At 52.6% G+C, this 10,869-nt stretch overlaps 4 protein-coding genes across 4 annotated transcripts; 3 read left to right on the forward strand and 1 right to left on the reverse strand.

Moving 5' to 3' along the window:
- Positions 1–330: 330 nt before the first annotated feature.
- Positions 331–1,155, forward strand: AYL99_04290 (hypothetical protein; the record flags this gene model as incomplete). The annotated part of the gene is made up of 3 exons (XM_018835804.1): positions 331–448; positions 507–638; positions 692–1,155. 3 exons carry the CDS (start codon positions 331–333, stop codon positions 1,153–1,155), a joined length of 714 nt encoding a protein of 237 aa, XP_018695454.1.
- Positions 1,156–1,219: 64 nt separating this feature from the next.
- Positions 1,220–3,397, reverse strand: AYL99_04291 (hypothetical protein; the record flags this gene model as incomplete). The annotated part of the gene is made up of 1 exon (XM_018835805.1): positions 1,220–3,397. One exon carries the CDS (start codon positions 3,395–3,397, stop codon positions 1,220–1,222), a length of 2,178 nt encoding a protein of 725 aa, XP_018695455.1.
- Positions 3,398–3,994: 597 nt separating this feature from the next.
- Positions 3,995–8,210, forward strand: AYL99_04292 (hypothetical protein; the record flags this gene model as incomplete). The annotated part of the gene is made up of 2 exons (XM_018835806.1): positions 3,995–4,048; positions 4,104–8,210. 2 exons carry the CDS (start codon positions 3,995–3,997, stop codon positions 8,208–8,210), a joined length of 4,161 nt encoding a protein of 1,386 aa, XP_018695456.1.
- An 877-nt stretch (positions 8,211–9,087) lies between these two features.
- Positions 9,088–10,869, forward strand: AYL99_04293 (hypothetical protein; the record flags this gene model as incomplete). Its single annotated transcript, XM_018835807.1, has 1 exon — positions 9,088–10,869. One exon carries the CDS (start codon positions 9,088–9,090, stop codon positions 10,867–10,869), a length of 1,782 nt encoding a protein of 593 aa, XP_018695457.1.

Here is a 10,869-nt window from a genome sequence, read left to right on the forward strand (position 1 = left end):
CGTGCACAAACTGCTACTGCGTAATTCTCCGATTGTACCGAGTATTATCTTCGTGTTCTATGTATCTCGTATGCATCTCCACGTGACTGATCCACGCGCAGCTCTCCTCGTGTCAACCTAGGCTCTTCTTGTGTACCTCGTAGTACGGACTACTCCGTATTGCCCTAGGAGATTGTCATGCGAGGCGGGAGTTCACGTGACCATTGGCATTCAATTTTTTCTTCGTGCACTGTTCTATTCCTACACGTCTTTGACTGGGCCAAACTCGTAACACTGGTCATGTCCAGACTTGGTTTATGTCTGATGTTTTAGCACCCCTCCTCGCATCCAATGGTTCAAGAAGTCTCTCACTGGGACCAGGTCCCGGCAGATCCTTACCCATATCCGCATGACGCTTCCCTGTCTCCCGAAACAACCGCCCTGGTCATCATCGATATGCAACGAGACTGTAGGATGACTGCTCAGCAGGCTGCTTGAGGTGCCGCGCTGACTATTCTCTGCTGCAGTTTGCGAAAAGGGCGGCTATTTCGACTGTCAGGGGTACGATGTGGCAGATGCCCGTGCCATCATCCCGGCCATTCAATGCCTTCTTTCTGCCGCGCGAAAAGGCTCGTTCCCAGTCTTTTTCACTCGGGAAGGTTCGAATCTGAGCTCCTCCAAATATAGTCCTGCTTTGCTGAAACCCCTGCAGGTCACAGGCCAGACCTCTCCACTTTATCGAGTCGGGAGCGCTTCCGATCTCGTAACAATCCTCGACATCTGGGGATTGGAGACAGAGGTCCGCTGGGAAGGTTCCTGGTTCGTGGTGAAACTGGTCACGATGTGGTCTCCGAGTTGAGACCACTGCCCCAGGAGATCATTGTCGATAAACCTGGCAGGGGGGCATTTGCTCACACGGATTTTGAGCATATCCTGCGGCTGCGTGGCATCAGGAATTTAATCCTAACAGGAGTAACAACAGACGTCTGCGTTTCCACAACCATGCGGGAGGCGAATGACCGCGGCTTTGACTGCCTTGTGCTCGAAGATGCCACAGCCGCAGCCACGCCCAAGTTGCATCAATTTGCATTGGAGTCGGTCAAAATGGAAGGTGGTATCTTCGGCGCTGTGTCACAGTCAGGCAAGATAATCGAAGCGATGCAAACGTGGGCCTGATCTCCGAGCATGCCGCGCAAAAGACAACATTCATCGGATACTCCTTCTTTGATATCCAGAGAGATCACATTCTCCTGAACGTGTTTCCCGATGCGCTTCTTCGATCTTGACCTCTCGATATCTTGCTAGTACTAGCATTCGTAATGTCTGCGCGTTTTGGTTTTTTCGTAGGATCGAAAGAGATGACCTTGTCACCGACAGCATCGCCAAACCCAGTCCTTCTTTTTGCCCGTTCGACTGGTCGAAAACTTTCAGCACGCGAGCCGAATGAGCGGTCATTTGGCCTTCTGACAGCATTATTCGACGTAGAAGAAGTGACGCGCATTTGAATCTGATCCCCCTTCTTTTTCTGTTTCTTGCCTGTGCAGCGTTTGTAGTCCGCGGTAGAGATTCGGTCGGTCGTTCTGTATCTGGACGGGTCATCGTCGTCATCCGTCCGGTCGTCGTCACTCGAACCGGGAACTTCATCGATCGCCTCCTCTTCGACAGCGGTCAGTCTCTTTTCTCGGTCACCATCCGACATAGGCACCTTGGTGCCAGCGTTGAGTTGCTGGAACTCTCTCGATGTTTCATCCACAGCGAAATCTTCATCTTGAAAGAGTTTGGCAAAACGTGAATCTGCGAGAAGACCCTTTTCTTCGTCCTGAGCAGAGAGGGTGTTAGAAGCCTCGGCAGCAGCAGCCTCATCACCTCCCTGTGCCAGGACCCTCTTTGCACGGCGCCTTTCATTCTTCTCTTCGCGTTCAAGAATCCTTTCCACCATCTTCCGGTTGACCTTGACACTGATTTTCTTCTTGCCGCGGATTCGACTTTCGCGCTCCTTGTCAATCTTCGCCTGGACCCGCTTTGCTCGCTCTTCTTCCCAGCTGGTCGGATTGGCAATCAGCCTGGCCTCCTCATATAATCCCTGAGCCACGAAGAAACCATGCATATAAGGTCGAAGAAGATTCGTCTTGCCCACGAGGTGGTCCAAATTGAGCATCCGCAATTGCGATGGCGTGAGGAATTTGTAGTTGTCGTAGACCTCCCCAATCTTGGATTTCGAGAAGGCGTATGGGTCATTTGGATCCTCTGCCATCTCCTCGACGACATTGTCCAGGAACGAGCACCACTTTGGAGCCGGCCCAAGCTGAGGAATGAAAAATGCATGTTGTTGTCGACCTTCATTGGCCGTCAGGAACATTCCGCTGTCTTTGCACCAAGCAACGCAGTTGATGTCCACCGCTGGCTCTACCGAAGTCCACGGCGTCCCGTCCCGCTCATCCCAGAGCTTCAATATCCGTCGGTCTGCTGAGGCGATCTTGGGATCTCCAATGGAGTCTCGGGTCCTGACACCTTGCGTCAAGAACTGCACGTACTGAATAGGGTAACCATAGCCCTGGTCCTTCTTTAAGGTTGGGAGTGAGGATCGCAGGTCGTAAAGATAAATAAGACCGGAAGAAGTTCCAACAGCCATGTTGATGCCAGATTGATGGAAGTCCAACGCCGTCACCTCCGGCCGCCCTTCAAGGTCTGGAGGTACACCAAGGGTAGCCACTCGGGCTCTGGAGCGGGTATCCCAATATTCCACAGTGCCCAGTGACGTGCCAAATGCCAACAGGTTGTGACTGCCTTCTGCCACAGCGGCAATATTGACACTGCCAGTTCCAATCCCTCCTTGCAACGCACCCCCGCCCATGGAGTTCAAGTCGTCTCCTCCGACATCGACCTCGAACTCGTTCATGAATCTTCCCAGCTCAAGGTTGATCCTGAACACCTCTCCCATACCATTCGCATTGACGCCGACAGCTGGCACCAGCAATTCGGTACTGCTCCGGTCATACGCAAGGTCACGACCATACCGGGGTATTCGCAGCGAATCATGAAGTCCACCTGGTGTATGAAATTCCAAGGAGCGGTCCTCTTGCAAATGGACAGACTTCGAGTAGTCGGATGAGAGGAAGATGAACGTCTTGTTCAAGGTCTTGGTGTGTCTTGCCCATGACAGCGCGAGGTTGGGCAGATAATGCGTATGGATTTGTGGCTTGTATGTCCCCGTGCTCATGACCCATTCGCCATCTTCGCTGACCCGCACGCATTGACTGGCCTCCTCAAACTCGAAGTCTTGTAGCAATTCGACACGATTGGCATATTCGGGGTCTTTCTTTCGTTTCTGCTGCTTGGGAAGCCAGTCGGGGAGACTGCGAGAAGTCGACGAACCAGACACCGTATAGACTGGAACTGCACTATTGGTGAGTCTCATGTTGGGCTCGGAGAGGAAGGGAGACTAAGCATGCCAGTATAAAACCATCAGGAAGGCAAGCATGTCAACTGCTTTTTGTTAGTCGTCTGCTGCTGAACGGCAAGACTGGGAGCCACTTCATACCTGGTGGCACTTCCACTTTTTTTTTCGGGCGAACTGAAATCTCCAAAAAGATGCGGGTCACACGAAATACACGCCAAGATTTCGGGTCTTGTCACGTGCGCGGCTGTCCAAGTCTTCCGGCGGTCGTTGTTGGTCTTTCCAACGACAAACCTCTCCCTTCATCTTGTAACATAGCAGAGCTGGCCTCTTCCATTCTCTCTATATCTTAAATTGCCATCAAGGACAAAGGGTCTTCATCCCAATCAAAGCTAGTACTGCCAAACATTCGAATTAGATCGGCTTGTATTGCGGTCATCTTACCAAGTCAGCCGACACACCGCAGCATCATTGTCCTTACAGCCTGGAGGGGTCCTTTGGAACGATCAAAATTTCGAATCCTTGCAGACACTCGTGCAATGCACCTAAAACTCGACTATTTTATATCGTGTTGCTGTTTCCGACAAGCAGTTCTCATTCCTCCGAACGGTTGACGACATGAATACCTCGTTGGAGTTCCCGAATAATTGTTCCACCAATATCTACACCCTTGTGAGTTGTCGAACTGCAATGGATGTCGGACCCGCTCGAGCTAATGAACGTCCAGCCCGATTTTGGCGAGATAGCTTATATCGTATGCACGGTAGCAACTCCGCCCACGCAGGATCCCGCAGTATTTGCCAACACTAAAGAGAACACTCTTGCTCGACTCCGGAAAACTGAGCGTCAGTTCAGAGAGGCGTCAATTCTTGCCGCACTAGATGTCGAAGCTCGCCAACTTTTCACCTTCTACAAGAAGGTGGATATTACTGCTCCCAGAGACCAAAAGACTTTGCTACTGAAATTTGGTTACGTGCTGCGGGCTAACACCTGTACAATCGCATACAAGACCGCCGCGCGCCTTCCCGACTTGCTGAAACCGGAACAGGCTCGGCTCTACAGACTGTTTATTACTGCGATTGTATCCAGTATCAAGTTTACCCCCATTGGCGAGGCTGAGCTTCAGCCGCTTGGCCCCAATCTGTATCTGGTTGAGCAAGCTCCGTCTGCGACCGACATCCACCATTTTGACAAAATCAAAAGGTGGCTTCTCTACCGCATCGATCTACAGGTAATTCCAGGTGGCCAAATCATCCTCACAATCGCGAAGGATGGTGCGTTCTCCTTCTTTCGTGTACGAGACGGTGCTATGAAGCTAAACTGGAGTGGGCACGCAAACTCTGAAGCAACCGCCATATACCTCGCACCTATCGGACGCATTGGGCGAACAAGGCGATCAAAAATCCTCACCCATAAAAAACTCAACGGCACCAGTGGCAATCAACCCAGTGACGAGAACCAGCTTTCTAATGCGCAAAGAGAAGTTTGGAGAGAATTGCTACCTTCTTGGCTCAAGGAGCACAGGAACACAAGTATCGAAGCAATGGAAGATGATTGGGTCGAGGTTGAGGTACCTATAGAAGAGATTGATCACGCGTCCAACGACAGCCAACCGGATGATACAAGTCCCAATAATGTCAACTACGACTCGGTCACTTGGAGAACAATCTTTTGGCCTGCGCACCTGTGCTTTATCTTCAGCAACGAAGAACCTGCTGCGGTAACTCAGACGAAAGGGGAGCAGGATCCAATGCAATTTGTGCGGGACTGGATCCTTGGCACGGGCGGCGGCACGTCAAAGGTTGAGACTGGTCGGCAAAATTTGATGGATGAGGATGATGAACCACTATTTGCTGATGAAGGTACATTTGATGATCCAGTGCATTTTCATCCGTTTGGGCCTCCGGGTTTTGGTCCTGGCCAAACGATATATCCGACTCCGCCTGACGTTGGAATGACACACCCTACACCGGGCTTCTCATCCGTCGATGGGATGGCCATGACTCCCGCAAACCCCCCTCGAGGTCCTGTCGAAAGGCCTCAACCGCAGGATGAAGACATGCCGGATTTCGAGGACGAACCAACAACAAGCGGACTGCAGACATTTTATGACGAAGACCTCTTCGAGGAGAACCCTGATGACAATCTCGGTGCAGAAGCCAATGGAGATGAGCCTAATTGGGATTTCTTTGACCGTCCTGGGATAGACCCTAACTCTGCGCGGTCTGTAAGCCATGGGCGGAGTGAAGAGACAGCGGTGCGTGGCGAGATACAGCCAGGGATGATGAGAGCCAATGATGAAGTCACTGGTCAAGACGCCGCTTCTCAAGGTCCAACTGTTGTGCAGGGCGAAAGCATGGGTCCTGATGCTGCACCGAGGGCGCCTGCAAATGCCGAGTTGCTGCAACTCCAAGACCAGATGGAGCAGCCGACCATGGATACAGAAGTGAAAGGCAAGCAGATCCTCCAACCTCCGCCCCAACGGGGCCCTCCTCCTTTGTGGCAACCAGAGTTTGCCCCGGAACAAACAATTGGTGCTGATCGTGGACGTCGTTCAAGTGTGTATGATGGGTTACGCTCGCTTCCGTCCGTGTCGAGCCATGACAGCCGATATGGAGCGGGCGGGGATTATTGGTTTGATCCAACGCCGATTCTGAACAAGAAGGGCTCCTCGAAGCCAAATCCGGTCTTTCAGAGGCCTGCATCGAGCTCATCAGATAGTGACAGCTTGATGACCAGTTCCAGCAACTCGCCAGAACGTGCGTCTTGGCAAAACGCAACCCATGTGCCATTCAGACAGTGGACTGAGTATCGTTCTCCATCGCCAAACGCTGCCAATCGTCAGAGTGAGATCGACAAGAAGACGTTCTATCAGGACGTGCAACAGATACTAGGGGGTTTGAGGTCCGGCTTGGTAGACCCTCCCACGCTATCTGATTTCCAGCTGGATGACCCCCGCCCTCGGAGAATTCCTCCAGTATCACCACAGAAATTCCTGCAGATCGCTCACGTATTAGTTGAGCAGATGTCACAGACAACCTTACTCCCCCGCGGAGAGCTTGAGAGGGAGATACAGGTTCCTCCTCGTGATCAGATGGACGTGAACGTTGATTTGAGCGGGATCAATACTTCTGCGGTGCCTTCGAGTGTATTTCAACTTACTAACCCCAAGACCGAACCAAACAACGGCGGCATTCCTGGCAGGGTGACGAGAATCCAACCAGATCAGATTCGCATTCGACGGATGGAAAGGCCCCTCACCGCCTCTATGGCTATCTTGAGTTTCTGGGATTCGTTGAACCTCCAACCGGAGAGCGGACCGAAAGATGTAACGGCTTTTTGTATCCATCCAAGTCAAGAAAATGTCACAGAGGGATGTTTTAGTCTGCTGCAGCGACTTACAGAAACTTACACCTCCTGTTCGCTAGGGACTCATACGGTTGGACGACTTCCTGGTATGACAGATACTGGACTGATATCATGGAGTCCGAATGATACAGGTCAACATAACCTCCTCCAGAGGTGCCACAAGGTCGGTTCAGCTCTCGCGGAAGCCTCAGACGTGAAAGGCACTATCCTTATCTGCATGATTGCCAGAAACCAAAGCGCGATTTCGTACCTGGAGGCCTGCATTGGTTTCTTCAGCCTGTTCGAATCATTCACCGAGGCGCGAACGGACAACCAGGGCGTCACCGACATTGCTTTGCAAGTCATTCCGCAAAGTTTTGTCGCTGATGCGGAAGCTTTGGTGATTCCTTCCCAGACAGCCTACATTCGGCTGGCCATTGAGGTTTACAACCGGCTCCCCCCGTCAGAATTACCAGCGCCTCCAGCTGCTTGCAGCTCCGCCGTGGTGCTCTCGAAATCGGAAAATTCGGTGCATCTGCAACTGACTCCCACGTATGGCTCGCCTCTGGAGAAGAATGGACCATGCCTACACCTCGCATACTCTGTCAGCCATGACAATAGGTGGCTTACAGCTGCTTGGACGGACGAGTCAGGACGGGTTGCACTTAGCATGTCCTACTGTCTTCGCATCAGCCAATCAGGGAAGAGCAGGCCCCGGCATGACATCTTCCGCGAGATGTGGGACGTTTCACAAGACCTCATGAGCAAAGTCCGGGGGCCGTGGCGACTGGCGGTTGTCAAGCACGAATACTATGAGCAACCAGAGCTACTCGACTGGCACCAGCTTTTCGAAAATGCCCCTACGTCACAGAAACGATGCCTCCTAGTGCTTCTGTCCGTCCAACTCGACCCGACGTTAGAGATATTTCCACCGGCGAACCAAGGAAAAAGTGCCCAGACGGGGGCGCAGAACCTATATGGGACACCTGCTTCGACACCGCAGGGCAGTATGACGTCTCCTGAACAAACTGTGCCAGCGACCCCAACGCCTGGTGGCAGTTCGTTCATGAATGCTCCCACACCGTCCGACCCAGGTTTCGATCCGAATAGTGAGAGTGATCTCATACTACTGGATCCTTCTGAGGAGAGTTGGGGCGTCATCCTACCGTACGGGGTTAACCAGGCGAGGAGTCTCGTCCAGCTTCGACCCTCTCAAGTCACGGGATACCTCATTAAACGCAGAGGGACCAAGTGGGAGGACGGATACAGCATGATTGAGTTCAGCCTAGTCACGTCGACGATCCACATATCGAATACATCGAGCGAGACGTCGCCAGATGAGTTGCTCGAAGATTTGATCAAGCAGTATCGAGGCCTTGTTACTCTCGGCGCTACTCGAGGCTGCGTGGATCCAAACAGCGAGTGCCTGCCTTGGCACATTGCGACGGCGATTAGAGGTGCGCAACTGCTGGGGCAGACCCTCTAGTAGGTGGGACAATGTCCGACTTCGGACCATGGTGGCACGCAATGCTCACAGAAATGCTACACTATATGCAATCCCTGTCCCCAGTCTAGTTTCTCTTGGCTAAGCGGCCTAACTCTGCAAATTAGAGCAGGCTGGGCACTGGACTTCTGAGGTACTGTGTCGTGCAAACTGCGACGTTGCTGGCCGCCACTACCTCACTTCGTACTTGTTATGCAGAACCTGATTTGACAGATCCAACGCCACCGACGCCGTCAAACTCTTTGATCGGGTAAGAGGACCCGATATCTGATTAGATCCTGTGATCACCGATTAGATCCTGGATTTGGTCATGGCACAGCTCGCTTGCTCCCATCCCTGCGCACTACCCATGTATCTGACAAGCAAAATTCCTTGTCACCAACAGAACCAAATGAAATCATCTTCTCGGCCATGCCCTTGGCGTCAGTACGCTACGGAGTACAACTTCTGTCTCGTTCTAAAATGCCGCTTTTCCCGCCCCGCCATGAAAATTTTTATCTGATGATCTGATTAGATCACGATGTGTTGTCCAATGGGTTGTGCCTTGCGCCGACTCCATACCCACCATTGCCTCCCACATCAAGACAAATTTCTGCGCGACAATGTCCCTTGTGGCATTTGCGCCGCTCCGCTGGGGATCTATAATGTGCTCGAGTCTTTGCCAAGGATGTTGGAAATGCTTGAGAAGTCATCTGCAAAGTAACTCAAGGCCGGCGTCGCCGAGCGAGACTCGCCTTTGTGTTTCGACTACCACATAAGTAGTTCCGCTTCCCTCTCTGTGATTCCTTGTCTTGAATGATATCCTTGACCGTCTATACGCTGATAGAGGCCTACGTGAGACCACGGTTTCTCATTTCTCATGTCGTTCTCGGACGATTCCCGTCCCAAGCCTGCAGACATGGCATCAGATCCCAAAGTTGTGGACGACAATGCTCCTCATGCCGTCGCGGAACCGACCCGTCGACGCAGTTCTATTGTTGAAGCAGAGAAATCGCCTGGTGTCGTGAGGATCGAGGCCATCAACGAAGTCCTCACCAGGAAAGATCGTGTATTCCTCTTCATTGGCGTATTTCTCATCGCCTACGCTTATGGACTGGATGGCACGGTTCGATATACGTACCAGACTACAGCCACTGCATCGATGGGCCATCATTCTCTGTTGGCCACGATCAACACGCTTCGTGCCGTCATCGCTGCCGCCGCCCAGCCGACTGCCGCCAAAATCGCCGACGTCTTCGGCCGTCTGGAACTGGTTTTCGTCAGCGTGGTCTTCTATGTGGTGGGAACTATTATCGAGGCCTGTGCGACCAACATCGACACCTTTGCAGGAGGCTCCGTCCTATATCAGATCGGCTATACGTGCGTCATCTTGCTGGTGGAAGTGATCATTGCGGACATCACGTCCCTGCGAGCTCGACTCTTCTTCAGCTACATTCCTGCATTGCCATTTCTGGTGAATACCTGGATTAGCGGCAACATTACTTCGGCTGTGCTGGGTGCGACAACCTGGCAATGGGGGATCGGGATGTGGTGCATAATCTACCCAGTCTGTGCGCTCCCACTCATGATATCACTCTTCTTCGTTGGTCGGCGTGCGCGCAGCGCTGGCGTCTTGGAGAAATACAAAACACCGTACCAGATGATGGGTGCAAGGAGATTGACTCTCGAGCTCTTTTGGGCTCTGGACATCCCTGGCATCCTCTTGTTGATCGCGGTCTTTGCTCTCATCCTTGTGCCCCTGACCATTGCTGGAGGATCAACTTCTTCGTGGGGTACTGCACACGTCATTGCACCACTTGTCATTGGGGTCCTCTGTGTCCCGGTTTTTGTCTTGTGGGAACTCAAGGCACCTCGACCACTCGTGCCCTTCCATCTCCTCAAAGATCGCGGCGTCTGGGGGGCACTTGGGATCGCGTGTACCTTGAATTTTGCCTGGTACATGCAAGGCGACTATCTGTACACGGTGCTGATCATTGCTTTTGATTTCAGCGTCATGGGCGCCACCCGAATTTCTTCCTTGTACAGTTTTTGTTCTGTCGTCACGGGCTTCCTTCTGGGTATGGTTGTCTACAAGGTCAGACGCCTAAAATGGTTCATCGTTGCCGGAACTTGTCTTTTCATGGTTGCATTTGGACTCCTCATCCACTATCGCGGGTCTCCCACCTCCGCCGGGCAGTCGGGCGTTATTGGTGCGCAGGTCCTCCTGGGTATTGCTGGAGGCATGTTTCCATACCCGGCCCAGGCGTCGATCCAAGCCGCGACCAAACACGAGCACGTCGCCGTCATCACTGGTCTGTATCTGGCCACCTATAATATTGGGTCTGCTCTGGGTGGTGCCATCTCCGGAACAATCTGGACCAACGTGCTGCCGTCGACGCTTGAGGACAAGTTGGCGCCACTTGGAAATTCGACCTTGGCAGCTGCGACCTACGCCGACCCCTTCACGGTCGCCTACGAATATCCTGTCGGCACGCCGGTGCGAACAGCCATCATCGCCGCATATCAGCATGCACAGAGGTTGCTCTGCATTACGGGCATCTGTGTCTGCACGCTTTTGATCATGTTTGCATTCTGTCTCCGCGATCCTAAGCTGGGTGACGAGCAGAGCTTGCCTGAAGCAGAAGAAGACGTGGTTCGTTGA

The sequence above is a fragment of the Fonsecaea erecta genome (assembly GCF_001651985.1).
Source record: "Fonsecaea erecta strain CBS 125763 chromosome Unknown Scaff3, whole genome shotgun sequence".
NCBI lineage: Eukaryota > Fungi > Ascomycota > Eurotiomycetes > Chaetothyriales > Herpotrichiellaceae > Fonsecaea > Fonsecaea erecta.